This window comes from Juglans regia, chromosome 2, assembly GCF_001411555.2.
Source record: "Juglans regia cultivar Chandler chromosome 2, Walnut 2.0, whole genome shotgun sequence".
Lineage (NCBI taxonomy): Eukaryota > Viridiplantae > Streptophyta > Magnoliopsida > Fagales > Juglandaceae > Juglans > Juglans regia.
Genome location: NC_049902.1, coordinates 26,218,132 through 26,238,298, shown reverse-complemented (window position 1 = coordinate 26,238,298; position 20,167 = coordinate 26,218,132). Strand labels below are relative to the sequence as shown.

Sequence of the window (20,167 nt, the reverse complement as noted above, 5' to 3'; positions counted from 1 at the left end):
AATCTGAAGGCTTTGTGGACAGGGTTAGACAGTGGTGGTCCTCATATCAAATATAGGGTACCCCTAGCTTCACCTTTGCGGGTAAACTGAAAGTTCTAAAAAAGGTTTTAAAACTTTGGAACATGATGTCGTTTGGTGATATAGGGGAATACAAGAAAAGCAAGGAGATGGAGATCCAGGAGTTAGAGAGAATACAAAAGGATCGGACTCTTACACAAGAAGAATTAGCTCGGAAGACAGTGTCGGTCACAGATCTTGAGAGGATTATTTTATTAGAAGAGACTTCTTGGCGTCAAAAATCAAAAGTATTGTGGTTAAAGGATGGAGATCAAAGCACAAAGGTCTTCCACAGACTCTCATAGGAGAACCAACAACATTGAGATGCTGAAAATTGATGGTGTTGATTGTAGGGAAGAGCAGGTGATTCACAATCATGTAGTTGATTTCTTTGAGTAGTTACTTACCGAGTAGGTGGGATGGCGGCCTACGCTTGATGAGCTTGGTTTTTATTCCATTGGGCTACATGATGTTTGTCGGTTGGAGAGGCCTTTTGAGGAGGTGGAGGTTTACGAAGTAGTTGTCACCAAGATAGGATTTAATTAGAATTATCTCTAACACTAGTTGTAAATAGACATAAAGCCAGGGAACCTAAAGACATGAAACCAGGAAATACACCAGTAAACCTGGCACAATGGTGTAAACACTTTTCTATATAATATCATACAATCCCCATAGAAAGGGCATTCAGACCAACTTTGACATAGTATCAGAGCTCCTCTGATTTCTGTCGCGTTGGTCTTAATCACAGGGTGCGATTTTTTTTTCATCGCTATTCTTGGGAAATTTTTTTTTTTTATTCAGCAAGTTCTTTCTTGCTCTTAGTGGGTCTCAGTGCCTTCTGTAGGGTCAAACCTTGTGGGTTTGAGTTTTTTGGTGGCTGTCGGACCAGTTTCCTGGTCGAAACTCTCTGTCGGCATTTTCTGTGGGCGTCGACGTCGGCGTCTTTTGTGCACAACATAGTTATTTTTTTTTTCTTGCTCTTCAGCGTCGTCCATGGTGGCTGGGTGTCCATCGGCTTCCTCTATGGTTGTTGACTCCTTCTGTGGTGGCCATGTGGTGTTCATGGTTGAGAGAGGAGCTTTGTCGGCGTTGACCAGGGAGGTATTTCGTGCGCATTACCATTTCTGTCAGCATTTTTGGTTCCCAATTGTGTTCTGGGCTGTCAAAGTGTGGGCTCATCATCTTGGTGGCTATCGGCAGATTCTGTGTGGAGCTGAGTGGTGGTCGACCACTTATGGCTGGCTGGAGTGGTGATTGACGGCGTCTGTGGGTGGCTTTGAGGTTGTCGGCAGGTTTTGGGCAGATTCGTGGGTGGCTGCTGATGGGGAGGGTTCGTGGGTGGCTGCTGGACAATAGTGTTCCGTGAGTTTGTTCTGGGAAGGTATCCTGTATCACATTTGGGCTTGCTAGTATCTTTCAGTTACTTGGACTTCTTCTCATTAAGCTTGCTGTTTAAATTGTTGTTTACCTAGGCCCATCTGTTTGTCTTGCCGTGACTATCTGAGTCTATTTCGTTAGGTCTATTGAGAATATTTAACTTGCCCATCTATTTTCAGTCACTTTCATCATGTCTATTGAGAATATTATTGTTCGCTTCATTGGAAAGAATTTTCCTACATGGGAATTTCAATTTAAAATGCTTTTAAAAGGGAAAGAATTATCAAATCATATTGATAGTTCTGCTAAAATTCTCACTGATAAAAAGGAACTTGCACAATGAGAGGTTCAGGATGCTAAGGTGGTATCTTAGTTGTTGGGGACAATTGAGCCCCATCTTGTGACCAATCTTCGCTGTTTTACTACGGCCTAGGCTATGTGGGACCAATCTTCGTTGTTTTGATGATGTGTCCTCTTCTATTGAGCGATTTAAACCAGGTATGGTGTATCATCAACATCTTTCCCCTTCTTCAATGCCCCTTCCAGACATTGATCCGTCATCTGATTCTGCGATTCCTATACCTCGGCGCTCCACCCAGGTTACACATTCACCAAAAAGGTATGGTTTCCTCATACCACGCTTACTGCAACCCTTGACACTGTTTATGTTCCTCAATCTTATACCCAGGCAATCACCCAAGCATGTTGGCAGCAGGTCATGCAAAAAGAAATTCAAGCCCTTCAAGACAATCATACTTGGGATATTGTGACTTGTCCCTCTGGTGTCAAGCCTATTGGTTGTAAATGGGTGTACTCAGTCAAGTTTCGGTCTAATAGCTTACTGGATAGATATAAGGCCCATCTCATGGCTCTTGGGAATCGGCAGGAGTATAGTATTGATTATAAAGAGATTTGCACCTATTGCCAAAATGACTATTGTGAGGACTATCTTGGCACTTGCTACGTCGCAAGGGTGGTCTCTCCGGCAGATGAATGTAAATAATGTTTTACATGGGGATCTAAAGGAAGAGGTCTATATGTCTCCACCTCCCAGCATGTTTGCTAGACCTTCCTCAAAGGTTTGTCGACTACACCGATCCTTGTATGGATTGAAACAGGCTTGCATGGTTTGATAAATTTCGCTCTACCCTGCTTGTTTTTCATTTTCCTCAGAGTTAGTAGGATTCCTCTCTTTTTCTTCGCAAGACTTCTGCAAGAATTGTCTTGTGTCTGATATATGTTGATGACATTGTGATTACTGGCTCCGATACTGAATTATTTTAGCAATTACAACAGCATCTCAAGGCCTCTTTTCACATGAAAGATCTTGGTCCCCTGCAATACTTTCTTGGCCTTAAGGTGCAAATTACTCCGACTAGTACATTGTCACACCAGCACAAATACACGCAGGAGGTAATTTCATTGGCTGGTCTCCAATTGGGTCACTCTGTTCTTACTCCCTTTGAGGTAAATCTCAAGCTTCATCAGGCAGAAGGCGAGCTTCTCTCAGATCCTTGTATCAGCAACTTGTTGGGAGCTTGAACTACCTGACGATTACTCATCCTAACATTTCTTTTGTTGTGCAACAAGTCAGTCAATTTATGTAGGCCCCCCGACATCTTCATTTAGCTGTTGTCCGCCGTATTATCTAATATCTGAATGGCACTTCTACACACGGGTTATTCTTTCCTAAAGAATCGTCCTTACAGCTGGTGGGGTATTGTGATGCTGATTGGGCTGGCTGTGTGGATCCTCGTTGTTCTGTTACTGGCTGGTGCATGTTCTTAGGCAATACACTCATTTCTTGGAAGAGTAAGAAGTAAGAAAAAATTTCCAAGTCCTCCACTGAGTCTGAGTATCGTGCTATGTCTTCCGCTTGCTCTGAGATCACGACTTCGTGGATTATTGGGAGAACTTGGTTTTCTTCAGCTTCATTCTACTCCTCTCCATGCTGATAATACCAATGTCATCCAGATTGCTGCTAATCCTGTTTTCCATGAGCGCACGAAACACATCGAAGTTGATTGTCATTCAATCCGTGAAGCTTTTGACAAGCATGTGATTACTCTTCCACACATTTCCACCACACTTCAAACGGCTGACATCTTCACTAAAGCTCTTCCTCAGCATCAACATCAGTTCCTGATTGACAACTTGATGCTTCTAGATTTTCCAGCATCAATTTGAGGGGGCATGTCACTAAGATAGGATTTAATTAGAATTATCTCTAACACTAGTTGTAAATAGACATAAAGCCAACAAACCTGGAGACATGAAACCAGGAAATCACATAAAGCCAGGAAACCTAGAGACATGAAACCAGGAAATACGCCAGTAAACCTAGCACTATGGTGTAAACACTTTTCTATATAATAACATACAATCCCTATGGAAAGGGCATTCAGACCAACTTTGACAGTAGTGAGGAAAATGGTTAAAGACAAGGCACCAGGTCCTGACGGCCCATTAGCTTAGTAAATGGGGTATATAAGATAATTTTCAAGATGCTTGCAAATCGTCTAAGTGAGGTATTGAGGAAGATAATTACAAAACCCCAAAATGCTTTTGTAAATGGTAGACAAGTTTTAGACTCGGTTCTTATCGCCAATGCCTTGACAGTAGATTGAAAGCTAGCACTACAGGGATCATCTGCAAACTAGACATGGAGAAGGCGTATGATCACGTTAACTGGGATTTTCTTCTTTACCTTCTTGGAAGTGTGATTTTGGGGAGAGGTGGCGGTCATGGATCCGTTAATGCATATCAACGATGAAATTCTCAATTGTGATAAACGGAAGCCCAGCTGGCTTTTTTAATAGCACACAAGGATTAAGACAAGGAGACCCATTGTCTCCATTACATTTTGTTATTTTGATGGAGGCGCTAAGCAGAATAACCTTGGCACTGGTTACCAATGGTCTCATGACTAGCCTCTCGATTGGAACCCCGAAAGGAAAATTATTAATATTTCTCATTTGTTATTTGCAAATGACACACTTATCTTTTGTGAGGCAGATCATAACCAGGTTCGAGTAGGCCTGTTCATCTGGGCTGAATTTTTTACCGGCCGGGTCAAGAACCCTGATAACTGGGTTTCGGCCCGAAACAAATCCAGGCCGGTACCCACATAGAAAAACCTATGTACACCCGGTCCGGGTTCCGGGTTTTAAATCCGAATCCCGGGTTTTTTTTTCCCAGGTTTGAATGTTTTGATGTTTCTTCTTTTTTTTTTTTTTTTGTTCCTTTCTAGCAACTAAATGGACAGAAACTCAAAAGGAAAATGCATATTATGTCCAATGAACTTTCTTCTCCACATAGCTTTTTATTGGTGGTCAAGGAACATGTAGACTTTGATTTAAAAAATTAAATAAATAGAGTTTGAATGTTGCATCAACATTTTTTTCATGAAAAAATATTCATAACATGTAGACTTTGATTTTTGAAAAAAAAAAGGGGTTGCAACCCTGAACCCAGGTTTCAGGTTTTTTTTTTATAAGTAAAAGATAAATATTATATATATGAATGAAGTAGATATAGCCGTTGTACACAAGAAGTATACAGAAGAACCCCTAAATTCATTTTAAAAGCGATAAATTAAAGACAAGAAATCATGAGCATTATCCCCATGCCATACAATAGCGGAAAACCAACACATTAGAGTGTGGAGAAAAAAATTCTTCAACTCGGCCATTGTGCGTTCGTTATCTTCAAAGCATCGCGCATTCCTTTCTGTTCAAATGCACCACATAATGCACAACGGAATCATCTTCCACACTGCTGCCACTTGATGACAGCCTTGCGTCTTTCTCCAACAACCCAGCAAATCTACCACCCTCATAGGCATGATTCAAGCAACATCAACCCTTTGAAAGGTCTCATCCCACAACACCCTTGTTACCTCACAGTGTAGTAAGAGATAGTCCACAGATTCTCCATTCTTTTTACACATGTAACAAATCCATATAAATCCATGTATTCACAATGTTTTGAATACCGTATCGGATGGCGTACCGGTCAAGGCACTAGAACGAAATATTTCGGTACCAGTACCGTTTCGTGTACCGTTTCGGGATAGTCAATATATGAATAAATTATATATATAAATTATATTCCAAAACAATAGTCTATATATGAATAAATTATATATAAATACATATATATAAATTATAAATAGTCTAATCTGAATTGAGGGTCAAAAAATAAGCTTGTAGTTTAAAAAAATAATAAATAAATGCCGAAATACAAGCCGGTACGGCCGATATTTGGGCCGGTACAAAACACATATGATACCTGTACCGGCCGCTGGGCCGGTACGAAAAATTTCGGCTGTATAGGCCAGTACGGTATAAAATTAAAAACACTGCCCTTGTTACCTCGTAGTGTAGTAAGAGGTGGTCCACAGATTCTTCATTCTTTTTACAGATATAGCACCAATCCATCATTACACATCCTCTTCCTCAAATTGTTCATGATCAATATCTTCCCAAGCGCAACATTCCAAACAAAAAAAGCTACTTTAGAAGGCACACGAGTCCTCCAAATATTCTTCTAGGGGAACGAAGTATGATCTTGTGTTGTCAAGATGTTATAATACGCCTTAACTGTACATATCTTGTGATCATAAGACCTCCACTTCAATTTATCTCATTGTGCCATATGAGTCCCTATGGAATATAGCATGCTGAAAAAATCTGAAACAATAGATAATTCTCAGTCATGAAAATTCCTATTAAAAAGAATATTTCACTGGTGCGCACCATGAGAAAATAACCGCACATCCGCCACTAAAGTCTCCCTATTAACTACAATACGATATAAAGCCGGAAAAACCCTTTTCCAATGCATGATCTCCACACCACACGTCCTTCCAAAAACTGATTCGATTGCCCCTCACCAATTACAAAGCGAATTTGATTTGCAAAATAAGGTCACCCCTTCCTTATAACTTCCATACACCCACACCATAACCCCCCCTCTCACTTCGTTAACCCAGCCACCCCAAGCGACACCATATCTAGTATCAATAATTTCCTTCCACAATAATCCCTCCTCCAAATAATATCTCCAAAGCCATTTATTCAATAAAGCTTTATTAAAAGTTCTCAAATTACACACTCTCAACCCTCCATTCTCAACTGAGGCACATACTGTCTTCCATCTAACCAGATGGAATTTCTTCTCCTCTTCCATGCCTCCCCATAAGAACGCCCTAAAAATTTTCTCCATCTTATTCACCACCCTTACAGGTATAGGAAACAACGATAAAAAATATGTAGGGAGGTTAGTAAGAGTACTCTTGATGAGAGTGAGGTGGCCCCCTTTTGATAAATACACCCACACCATAACCCCCCCTCTCACTTCGTTAACCCAGCCACCCCAAGCGACACCATATCTAGCATTAATAATTTCCTTCCACAATAATCCCTCCTCCAAATAATATCTCCAAAGCCATTTATTCAATAAAGCTTTATTAAAAGTTCTCAAATTACACACTCAACCCTCCATTCTCAACTGAGGCACATATTGTCTTCCATCTAACCAGATGGAATTTCTTCTCCTCTTCCATGCCTCCCCATAAGAACGCCCTAAAAATTTTCTCCATCCTATTCACCACCCTTACAGGTATAGGAAACAACGATAAAAAATATGTAGGGAGGTTAGTAAGAGTACTCTTGATGAGAGTGAGGTGGCCCCCTTTTGATAAATACACCCGTTTCAAACCAGCCAATCTTTTCTCTACCTTCTCCACCACCCCATCCCATATAACTCTATTCTTGAAAATTGCTCCCAGGGAAGGCCTAGATATTTCATTGGAAAATAGGACACCTTACAATCCGGCAGGCTTGCTAGACTGAGAATATTAGAGACCTCACCCACAGGAACCATCTCAGACTTGTCAAGGTTCACCTTAAGCCTTAACACTACTTCAAAGCAAAGTAACAATGCTCGTAGAGTTTGGATCTGCTACCATTTGCTTCACAAAAGACTAAAATATCATCTGCAAAAAGAATGTGTGAGATGATAATAGGGCTACCAGAACTATTGCCCAACTGAAAACCAGATAAGAAACCTCTCCCAACAGCAGCCTGCACCATCTTACTTAAAAGATAAGAAACCTCTCCCAACAGCAGCCTGCACAATCTTACTTAAAGTCTCCATAACTATAACAAATAGAAGAGGAGATAGAGGATTTCCTTGCCGCAAATCCCGCGAACTATAAAAAAAACCAGTAGGTGTGCGGTTAACCAGAATTGAGAATCGAGCGGTTGAAATGCAATGACGCATCTATGAAATCCACATATCCCCAAAACCTCATTTCTCAAGCAGGTATAAGAGAAATTCCCAATTTACATGATTGTATGCATTCTCCATGTCAAGCTTACAAAGAATGCCTAAACCTCCCTCCCGTAATATGTGGTCCAAGCACTCATTTGCAATGAGTACCGAATCAAGAATTTGTCTTGCACGAATAAATGCGTTCTGGGACTTGGAAATAATATGTTCTATCACTGGGCTAAGTCGGTTGGCAAAAACCTTCGAAATAATCTTATATACACTATAACCAGGCTTATAGGACAAAAGTCTTCAATAGTCAAAGCTCCGCGTTTCTTGGGAATGAGAGCAATGAAGGTCGCATTAAGAGATTTTTCAAACTTTTAAAAAGAGTGAAATTCACTGAAAACTTGCATAACATCACCTTTCACAATGTCCCAACAAGTTTGAAAGAAACTCATTGTAAAACCATCCGGACCAAGCGCTTTATCCTTAGCCATACCAAATATGACCTTGTAAATCTCTTCTTCAATGAAAGGTCTCTCCAAAACACTCACCCTCTGTGAGTCAATTGCCTCAAAGGGCAAGGCATCAAGCTTTAGCCTCCAAGAATCCAATTCTGTGATAAGGGTCTCATAATAATGTACAATATGGTTTTCTAGCTCGGGAGGAGAAGATAGCACCTGAGGGCCTGATAGAATAGACTCAATAACATTGTTGCGCCGATGTGAATTAGCCACTTTGTGAAAGAACTTCGTACACTTATCACCTTCTTTCAACCAAAGGGCGCTGGATTTTTAACGCTATGAAGTCTCCTCTGACAACAAAACCCTATCCAAATTTGCCATAACCATGTCATTCCTCAATAACACCTCATCTGAGGTATCTCCCAATAATTTTTTACCCTCTAACTCTTGCAGTTCCTCCAACAGTGTAGACTTCTGATTGTCAATGTGACCAAAAACTTTCAAATTTCACTTCTTCAAGTCTTGTTTTAGTGCCTTTAGCTTGCCTGCAAGAATGTAACTTGGAGTACCAATAATTTGATATGAAGAACACCAAGCACGCACCATCTCTACAAACTCATCCGCTGTTAGCCACATATTTTCAAACTTAAAATACCGACGCCCCCTGTGAATACCCCCACAATCCAAAAGGATAGGGAAATGATCTGAACTGACTCGAGCTAACCGTTTCTGACTCACTTCCGGATAGTGAGCTTCCCACGAAGGAGATACAAGGAATCTATCCAATCTCAACCAAACCTGTCCGTTTGACCAAGTGTACTCACCTCCCACCAAGGGGAGATCCATGAGGTCCAGATCAAAGATGAACTCGGAGAATTCTTCCATGGCAACAGAATTTCGATAATGCCTTGAACGTTCGCTAGGAAAACAATTAATATTAAAATCACCCCACATACACCACGACACATCCTATACCCGCCAACTCCTCCATAACCTTTTCCTATCCCTGTCCACGTTAGGACCATAAGAGCCTGCAAAAGCTCATTCCCATCCATCAACCATATTTTTTAATAGAGTCGCAACCGAGAACTCTCAAATACACTCCTCAATTAACTCAATCACTCTTTTATCCCACATAAGTAACACTCCACTTGAGGCTCCAAAAGAGGCAAAATAAGTCCAACCCACATAAACTTCGCACAATTTTCCTATCAATGAATCACAACTTTGTTTCTTAAAAATACACTACATCACCCTTCCACATCCGCAATAATGATTTGATACGAATGCGTTTATTGCGATCATTGAGCCCCCGTACATTCCATGATAAAATCTTAGGCTTCATAAAAAACTATATTGCCCTTCCCTCTCGATCTATCCCTCTTGCCACTCCCTTCTTTCACATCATAATTAATGGAGCAAGTTAGCTTTTTAAGTTCCCTATTCCTCTTTGAAGCTGACTTCAATTGGCTAACCTCAAGTGCTACGAGGAAAGCCTTAAATTGTTCTTCGTAACCTCCAAACGAAATCCCAATGACAGCTTGAATCTCCTCTACTTTCTTGAAAACCCAATTTGACGAACAACTCCCATAATTAGAGCTGGGAGGGAGTGTACACAAAGGAGTTAGAATGGCCCCCTCCTCACCAGTACTGGCAGAAGCGAATAACGCCAATTCCGAGCCACACACCAACTCTGGTTCAACACTGGATTCCATTAATTTTTTGGAAATATGAATTCTTCCAGCCCATCCCCTAACTTATTCCCCTCAGAAACACCCATCTCCAGAGATAAAGTGCCTATCGAAGCCCTCAGTAACGAAAGCCTTTGCTCCGATGAGTTTGACTGCACAGGAAACACTGTTGTGCCTCCCTCCACCATGCACGGCTGATCCTATGCATTCTCCAACGACAACCCACGAGATGGCGACGAAAAATCAACGCTCAGAAGCCCATTCTCTACCGGCTCCTCTACCAACTTGCCCTCCTCAATATCCTCCCATCGAGTGACTGAGCCGGCACTGCTAACGGCGGTGCTTTCTATGCCGGTATGGAGTCCATCAAGATGCTTATTGGCATTGCAGGAGGTGGCACAACGCCTGGACCAAAATATCAGCAAGCAGCCGATTCGTTGCCCCCCAAGCCTTCTTTGGGACTACGGCCTAGCCCGGCCCATGTCCCTTCACCAGCCCAGCCTACAACACGTGACTACTCCCTTCCCTTAAGCCCATCTCCCTCTGGTCCGAAAGTTGGCCCAAAACATTAAAGTCCAAAACCTGGCCCAAGTCCATCACTTCCTTCCCCTTAACGCAGCGTTTAAGACCTAAGATTTCTTCCAATAACATCCCTACTTTTACCTCCATATCACCCAATACCCTTGGCAAATATTCTTCATTTGGCCCCAACAACTTACTGCCATCTCCCCCGCACCTCTGCACGACCTCAAACACAAAAGGCACCGCTCCACTCACGCCTCACTACCGTAGCTTCTGCGCTTGGAGCACCTCGTTGTACGACCTTGAGGCGTCTACCGTCAACAATGGAGCAACACCGTCTCCCCTAAACACCTTCAACTTGTCTGCCTGAGAGGACCATGGGATGCTAGCCACTATGTTTCTCACACTCAAAGCAGAGGAATGAGCCATGAGTTCCTTCAAAATGTCTCCAAGTTTCCTCCACCCCTCCCCCTTCCTACCTTCCAGTACCACTATCATACCTCTCTTTTCATGCCCAAACTCTAAAGGGGAGAAAAAACTGCCATTGAGGTTGCATCCCCTCTGCACCACTAACACGGAATTTCCTGTTCTATGTGTTCTAAGAACCAGAGAAGCAAAAAGTGTACAAAGAGAAAATATATAGCAAAGAAAAAAGCGATTTTTTTTTTTTTTTTTTGGACTTCTATATTGGGTTTCAGGTTTTTAAAAACCGGTTTCAATCCGGGTTTTACCCGAGCTAACCCGATCCGGGTTCGGGCCCAGTTTTGAAACCCGGATTCCTGTCAGGCTATACCCGAGTTCCTGGGCCAGAACCCGAATGAACAGTCCTAGGTTCAAGCATTGAAGGTCCTTCTCCTTTGTTTTGAAGCAGCGTCCGAGTTGAAAGTGAACTTTGACAAATAAGAGATGGTGTCAATTGGTAGTGTTCATCATATAAGACAGTTGACTAGTACTCGGGTGTAAGATTGCCTCTTTTCCTATGACTTACTTTGGACTCCCGTTGGGGGCTGCCTCGAGAGCGTCTTCATTATGGTACACAGTGATTGAGAAAGTAGAACGGAGACTGGTAGGATGGAAGAGAATGTACATGTTGAAAGGTGGTAGGATTACCTCGATCAAGAGTACATTATCTAATCTACCAACTTACTTTTTGTCCCGATTTCCTATCCCAGCAAATGTGGCGTTTCGAATTGAGAAACTTTAACGTGATTTCTTGTGGAGTGGAGTGGGTGAGGAGTTCAAATTCCACCTAGTCAAGTGGGAGAAGGTATGTTGCCCTATCTCCAATGGTGGTTTGGATATTAGAAATATGAGATTTTTTTTATATAAGTAAAAACATGAGAACTTTTAATCGGGCGTTACTTGGAAAGTGGTTATGGAGATACAATAAAGAATCAGAAGCCTTATGGAAGTTGGTGATTGAGAGCAAATGTGGAGGCTTATGAAGAAGAGGATGGGGGGTCTTTACTCGACACACAAGATTTCTATTGGGTGAGGGTTCCAGAATTAAATTATGGAGTGATATTTGGTGTGGTAACAATGCTCTAAAGGAATTTCGTTCACTTTTCCGGGTTGCAAGTGCCAAAGATGTTTCAGTGGCTGAAGTCATGGTGATATCGAGGGAGCAAATCCAATGGAATATCGATTTTAGTCGGGCGGCAGAATATTGGGAAATGAGCAGCTTTGAAGACTTTTTCAGCCTTTCGTACTCCATAAAACTGAGAAACTAGTAAGAAAATATGTTGTGGTAGATGCCTGCAGGTAAAGGTTCATTCTCAATTCGCTCTTTTTATAAGTCTCTCACACAAGAGCCCAATATTCAGTTTCCATAGAGAAGGCTTTGAAGACATAAGGCGCCTCCCAAAACAGCATTTTTTATGTGGACAGCTTCCTTGGGTAATATCCTCACAACCAACAATTTGAGGAAACATAAGGTGATCATCATAGATTGGTGTTGCACATGTAGGAATGGGGGCGAGTCTGTGGACCATCTCCTACTACACTATGAGACAGCTAGAGTGTTATGGAATGAGGTATTCAGTAAACTAGACTTGGCTTAGGTTATGACCGAGATAGTGGTGGTAGTTCTGGACAGCTGGACAAATCTAAGAGGCATTCAACATGTTAAAGTTGTGTGAAAGATGGTCCCTATATGCATCATGTGGTGTTTGTGGCAGGAGCACAATGATCAGACATTCAAAGACAATGAGAGATCGCTGGAGGAACTAAAAGCTTTATTTATTTGAACACTATGTACTTGGGCCATTGCTGTTGATTTTAGTGGCCTGGATCTACATGATTTTCTTGTCTCTATTGCGCCTACATAGTTAGGGCATACTTTTGTATTGTACCTGGCTATGCCTATTCATTGATTAATAAAATTTGTTTACTTATCGAAAAAAAAGAAAGAGGAAGGCAAATTCTCAACTCGGTTTTAGTTGCTAATGAATATGTGGACAGCAGAATTAATTCTAATGAATCTGATATTTTGATTAAATTGGACACAGAAAAAGCATATGACCATGTTAGTTGGTATTTTCTCTTGTATTTGCTTGGGAGATATGGTTTTGGGGAGTAATGGTGTAAGTGGATCAAACACTACATGTTGACGTCAACATTTTCCATTTCGGTGAATGGCACTCTGGTTGGGTTCTTTAATAGTTCACGTGGTTTGAGAAAAGCATATCTCCTTTTCTTTTTGTCCTTGTCATGGATGCGTTAAGTAGAATGTTGGAAGCGGCGGTTGAAGGAAGGCACTTGTTGGGTTTTGAGGTGGGAAATGAGGAAAGGAATAGCATTAAATTATCTCATCTTCTTTTTGCCGATGACACATTGATTTTCAACAAGCCCAACCAAGAACATATTCGATCTTTGAGAACACTGTTGTTATGTTTTAAAGCTATCTCGGGCCTAAGGATTAACTTAAACAAGTCTGAAATTGTTCCTGTAGGTGTTATGGCCAATATTTTAGATTTGGCTAATATTTTGGAGTGTAAGATATCTTCACTGCCGCTGAAGTATCTTGGTCTTCCATTGGGTGCTTCTCACAAATCTATTTTGATATGGGATGAGGTGATTGAGAAGATCGAGAAAATGTTGGCTGGATGGAAAAAGATATATTTGTCTAAAGGGGGAAGAATTACTTTGATAAAGAGTACATTGTCTAATCTTCTCACATATTTTCTTTCATTTTTCCCTTTGCCGGCTGAGGTTGCTAGGAGAATTGAGAATATTTATCGTAATTTCCTATGGGTAGGAAAATGAGAGGAAAAGAAGTTTCATTAGTTAGTTGGAACAAGATTTGTCAACCAGTTTTTGTGGAGGATTGGGGGTTAGAAATTTGAGGTTGTCTAATAAAACACTCTTTGGGAAATGGCTTTGGAGATATCATGAATAGAGAGATGCTCTATGGAAGAATGTTGTTGCTATTAAATATGGGAGTGGGTGGGGGAATTGCTATTCTAAAGAAGTTAGAGAAGCATATGGGGTGACTTTATGGAAGTTTATTAGGAAATATTGGGGGGAGTTTTCTAAACATATTAAATTTAAGGTGGGGGAAGGGAATAGGATTCTCTTTTGGCATGACATTTGGTGGAGGGAATCAGCTCTTAAATCAGATTTTCCATCTTTCAATAGGCTGGCAAGGGATCAAAATGTTGTTGTGGCAGATTATCTTCAATGTACAGACAATAATATTTTATGGAATGTTGACTTTATTAGAAATCCAAATGACTAGGAAGTTAATGTTGTTTCATATTTTTTGGGAAGGATTTATAATTCAAAAGTGATGCATGGAAGAGAGGATAGGCTATTGTGGGACTATGCTGGAAATTTCAGGCTTTCAGTCAGTTCTTATTATAAGGTGCTTATTGTCATCCTGGCTGTGTATTTCAAGCATTGGAGGGTGAAGGTACCTACTAAGGTGGCATTCTTTAGTTGGGTGGTTGCTCTAGGGAAAGTATTGACTACAGATAATCTTAGAAAACGTGGTTTGTGTATAGCCAATTGGTGTGTCATGTGCAAGAAGGATGGAGAATATGTAAATCATATGTTTTTACAGAATCTGTAAATCTCTCAATAGGCTGGCAAGGGATCAAAATGTTGTTGTGGCAGATTATCTTCAATGTACGGACAATAATATTTTATGGAATGTTGACTTTATTAGAAATCCAAATGACTAGGAAGTTAATGTTGTTTCAGATTTTTTGGGAAGGATTTATAATTCAAAAGTGATGCATGGAAGAGAGGATAGGCTATTGTGGGACTATGCTGGAAAGTTCAGACTTTCAGTCAGTTCTTATTATAAGGTGCTTAATTGTCATCCTGGCTGTGTATTTCAAGCATTGGAGGGTGAAGGTACCTACTAAGGTGGCGTTCTTTAGTTGGGTGGTTGCTCTAGGGAAAGTATTGACTACAGATAATCTTATAAAACGTGGTTTGTGTATAGCCAATTGGTGTGTCATGTGCAAGAAGGATGGAGAATCTGTAAATCATCTGTTTTTACATTGTGAGGTGGCAAACTCTTTGTGGTATGAGGTTATTGGTCAGACAAGTTTATTTTGGGTGATGCCTAAGGAAGTTGTGGAGCTTCTTGCATGTTGGCGTGGTTATGAGGTGAGGAAAGATGACGCTGCCTAAGATCTTTTCTACTTTGAGTTTGTGGGCTAAGATCTTTGAAAGGAATGATGAGAAAGTACTTAATCTGTTTCTGTTTTAGTTTTTCTGTTTTCTAGAGTGTAGTGGATATTTCATTTGTATACTTCCTGTGTACTTGGGCTATGCATATTCATGATAACAAAATTCTTATTAATTATAAAAATATATATATATATATTCCAAGCAGCTACAAATCCATATGGGGCAGAGTTGCACTTTATTGCTATCAGTTTTATTATAGCACCTACTGCTTTGGCTAATTATCCACGCAAGGGTGATTGTATGACCATGTCTAAGGACTTATTCATCCCCCTAATTCCCCTCATTGAACCCTAATCCAATGAAAGATCTGTCAAGTGCTTGCAAGTGTTATTGTGTACTCTCCAGAGGCATCACCAAACCACTCTGAACACCACATCAATCCAAACAAGAAGTGTCAGGCAAACTAGACATTTTTCCATTCTTGACTTTTGTCAGGCATCCGAACAGGGACTCTGCAAATAAAGTTCTACAGAAGACTATTCAATCAAGACCACTAAAATAAACTCTACACAATTCTTAAACGAATTCAAGGAAAAGACAGACAACAGATATGCAAATAGAAAAAGACCAAGAAAAAAAGCATAAGATCTAACAGTTCACCCTTTGAAGAAACAAATGAATGAATAAAAAGATACATGCCTAGAAAAAAAAACCCATGATAAAACAAGATATGACTTCCGATGGTATTTAATCCTCGTGCCATGGATATTTTATGGCCAAGACTTTGATCGGACTGACAGAAGTAAAGGTACCTTAAAAGCAAAGCCATTTCCTTCAAACTTCGCGTGTTTGCTTTTCTTTTCATCTCAACAAGTTTAGGGACATCATTCATGTGCTTTTTCGAGTATACACAGATAAGATTCCTAGCAAAACGCACAGAGGATAATATTATCATATTCATTGGACTTTGAATAGGCATATAAGAGCATAATTACAATATGATGCATCACAAATTTCAGAATCACCTTCCCATGCTGAAGGGCTTGCAAAGAGGATCTATCAAAACTCTATCACCTGCTACATAGGTCTGCAGCACATCAAGCACAAGTTTGTATTGTCAACATTTTCAAATGTGAAATGCCCTATGTTTGAAAGGGTTAAAACAAGTTTCACCATGCGCTCAGCAATACTTGGGTTTGTTGCTTCAAGCAACAATGCAATGACAGCCGGGTCTGCTTCAGTTTGGTGGTTTGACATCAAGACAATATTGTGACCCTATAATCAATTGCATAAGGTAAGTATTTTCACCAAAAATAGTCAATTAAAAATCAAGTATGTGAAGATCATAAATTGGTAAGAGTAAACAATGCTTTGAAACCATAAGAAGCGCATACGACATGCAAGCTATCCCAGTTACTTTTGGGCATTAGTTGAGCGAGATTGGATGGTAAAAATGCCCAGAGGTTTCTCTGTTATGCAAACTTCCAGCCCTAGCCTCTTAGACAAGAATGATAAAGGAAGCACAATGCAATAGGTTTATAATTATGAAAGTTCACCCATACAAATCAAACCAGTTGCTTCAGACAGGTTTAGCCTTACCAAATCCAAACTAACCAAGAATTGTTCTCAATTTCAGAACACAACCAACTCATGACTAAGTAGAACCAAAAAAAACCAGGCCATGAAAAGTTCATGCCAGTTCATTATGGAAGTAACTTGTTTAAAACCTTTCTACCTCAAATAAGCTATATGATAAAAGAAAGAATTTGCTACATATAAATTCTCTTCCATGTTTTCCAATCATTTGCTTATCCTACCTTCATTATACCTAACTACAACCCTTTAGCATTACATGTCAACTCTCTAGCCTATACAAACAAATAAACATAGACACACAAGTTTCAGCAGAGCACTTTGTAGAGTTGTATATGCACAACAAACGAGGATTTAATTACATTTTTTTTAACCCTGCGAGGAAGAGATAATTGAACAGACCTCAGGAATTAGCAGCATCGCTGAACAACACTGTAAATGAAAATAAATAAAAATACTGAAAATAGACACCTGCTGAAGCTTTTCTTCCATTTCATAGAACAGGGAAATGTTGCCAACATACGAATTTCTGCATTGAAGATTATAGGTTCAGTAATAAGATAACAAGAGGGAAGTGAGATATTGTGGCCTAATGAATTTCTTTCAATATGTATAGATCCAAACAGTAGCCACTAGTTTCAGAACTAAGACACATGCTAACTACTACAGTAATATTCAATCATTAGGAAAAGGACACAAACAGATTAGTTGAATTGGAAAGAAAACACTGAACTTCGTTGGCAACCATAATAGATAAGAAGCCATCGAGAACATTTCTGTGATGAAGTAGAAAATTCACTCTTTATCAGAGGACACCATCAATAGACAGATTCACTATTTCCGACTGAATCCATTATTGTGAACTTGGATCTATGTGACACCCATGCAAACTACAATAATCACTCCGATAAGTAGATGAGAACGCTGGACTGTAGGATACTCAGTTGGGGGCGCCCTTGAATATGAAGTAGACAATTCATTATTTATCAGAGGACACTATCTATAGACAGATTCACTATTTCTGACAGAATAAATTAGTGTGAACTTGGATCTATGTGACACCCATGCAAATTCCAATAGTTACTCCTATAAGTAGATGAGAAAGCTAGACTGGCGCCTACTTAGTTGGGGGCACCCTTTAAGGTGAAATCCATCTAGGATGGGTCTTGGAAAAGATGGAACATCGCTTGGCCGGGTGGAAGCAGCAATACTTATCCAAAGGTGAGAGGTTTACTTTTATCAAAAGTACCCTCTCTAGTCTTCCAACTTATTTCTTGTCTCTTTTCCCCTCCCTGTTGGTGTAGCTTTGTGTCTTGAGAAACTTTATCAAAGTTTCTTGTGAGGAATTGGAGATGAGCTCATGTTCAACCTAGTCAAGTGGTCACAGGTTAGAACCCCAGCTTCGTTACGTGGTTTATGGATAAGCTTTTATTCTATAACACTTTGACACCCCATCTGTTGAGTATAGTTAATTGAGTTGATGAAAAAAGATAATTGTTTCCTATTAAGGAAAAGTGTGATAAAATTTGAACTTTCTGAGATTCTCATTAAATTATTTACGAGCGGTGCCTAAATTGGAAATAGTAATCTTGAATATTGGTGCGTCAAAATTTTTATTTTGTCTAGGCATGTGCGATTATGAGTATACCTAATGGACTCAAAACTAAAGTCATGTTTGGGAACCAAAAGTTTCTCAAAATTTTTCTTAAAACATTCTACACTCGATCCAAACATCTTTATTCCAAAACAATCTTGATCATTAAAAAATAACCTCAACTTCCGTAACAAACAAAAACAAAACTTCCATTATAAAAAAATCATCATACAAATTTTCTTCACTTCATATTTTCAATAGGGTTGGAAACTTTTGGCATGACCATGAGCCCAACATGAACACAACATCCAATTATAGGATTATGACTGGGCATAATCAAGTTAGGGTCAATTAGGGTTGACCCAAATCTAACCTAATTAATAATCAGATCATGTTGGGTCAACTTGCGGTACCAAAGGTAACCCGACTAGCCAAAAAAGGGTTAATTACAAAATCAGTTCTTGAGTTTTCACAAATTTGTGAAACTACCTAAGTTTTTAATTTTAGCAATTAGCTCCTTGAGTTTACAATTTTTTGCATTTAAGTCACTCCTTACATCTTCCGTCAAAATGATTAACAGCATGGCATTGAAAAGCAAGTCAGTAAAACATCAATCATTTCTTTCTCGCCAAATACACTGCATTAAGACAAAATCATCTTTGACAATGTTACCCTTTTATTCAACAAGCAAATAGATCCACCACTCATCAAGACATGACTTATGAGTTATGTAATGGTGGAGTAAAAAAATTCCCCCACTTTTGTTGCACCTGCAACACCAACTAACCACCGTGAGATGTCGCTTCCTAAAGTATCAAGTGAGCACCTTCCCTAAAGCGGCCGTCCATGCAAAAAATGCCTCTTTGAAGGGAGCCTCATTCTATCAAATACACTTCTACGAGAAAGGAGTACTAATAAGGGGAGAAAAAGGACACTACAGAAAGATTTGATTTTAAACACCATTTCTAGAAAGGGGCCCAACAAATCTTGTCTTCCCCACCTCCTCTTCACCTGATGGAATACGACATATTAAAAGATGAAGTCAAGAAAATCCGTTTGATGGATAAGATTTACGTGCCATTGATGAGAGTCATGACAAAGCCGTAAATGATAGGCCACCAAAGAATCCTTTAAACTAGCAATATTAAATAACTCCGAAAAAGCTACATTAAATGTCTAATCCTCACACCACACATCCTGCCAAAATCTAGTCTTTGAATCATCATGCACCACAAATCTAATAAATATGGAAAATTCTCCCCAACCTCTCCTTATATAGAGAACCACCCACCCCCACATCTATCATTATTTAATATCCATTATTTATTTAACTACCATATTTCACACCCATTATGAACCCCCCCCCCCCAACAACACACGCACACACGCACAAAAAAGACGCGCTGTAACCACTTTCCCGAAAAAGACCCACAGAAGATTAAAGAGGAGGTAACTAATTACTTGGAAAGCCTACTCATTCTATGTGATAACTCTTCAAATAACAAGAACTGAACTGAGTTAAGATCTTCAGTACACCCAAATATTACTCCATTGACTAACATGATGTATAAGATTTTAAAGACTGCATCAACTTCATCAACAATACATATTCATCAGGAAAGGCATGCACATTAATTAGAGAAATGACATATTATACACCCAAACATGTGGAAAGATGTAAAGCAAGCCAGGTCATTAATTTTCAGGCACAATATCAGTCAATACAACAAGAAGAAGATGGAAGTTGTCATCTCACCTGAAATCAACTAAAGGACGAATGTAGTTTTGACCGAACAAGTAGTAGTCAAAAGGCTCTCTCAGTGCTTTGTGATATGGTGAGAAATCAAAAGGTTCCTGAAATATTTTACAAAAATCCTTAAAAGCTCATAACTCATATCCAATATATGCATACTGTAGATGAACATACTTTAGAGATATATAAATATAATGAA

General features: G+C 39.7%; 1 protein-coding gene across 2 annotated transcripts in view; it reads right to left on the bottom strand.

The window, feature by feature from the left end:
* LOC108998102 (glycerol-3-phosphate acyltransferase ATS12, chloroplastic) overlaps positions 1 to 20,167 on the bottom strand; it is a 34,973-nt gene that overhangs the window by 5,864 nt on the left and 8,942 nt on the right. For both annotated transcript variants that reach the window (XM_018974548.2, XM_018974550.2), the window contains exons 4-8: positions 19,972 to 20,069; positions 17,093 to 17,150; positions 16,202 to 16,303; positions 16,054 to 16,115; positions 15,841 to 15,951 (exon numbers count right to left, since the gene is read on the bottom strand). In XM_018974548.2, coding sequence (XP_018830093.2) covers positions 15,841 to 15,951; positions 16,054 to 16,115; positions 16,202 to 16,303; positions 17,093 to 17,150; positions 19,972 to 20,069 — 431 coding nt within the window. The remainder of the gene's footprint in view (positions 1 to 15,840; positions 15,952 to 16,053; positions 16,116 to 16,201; positions 16,304 to 17,092; positions 17,151 to 19,971; positions 20,070 to 20,167) is intronic.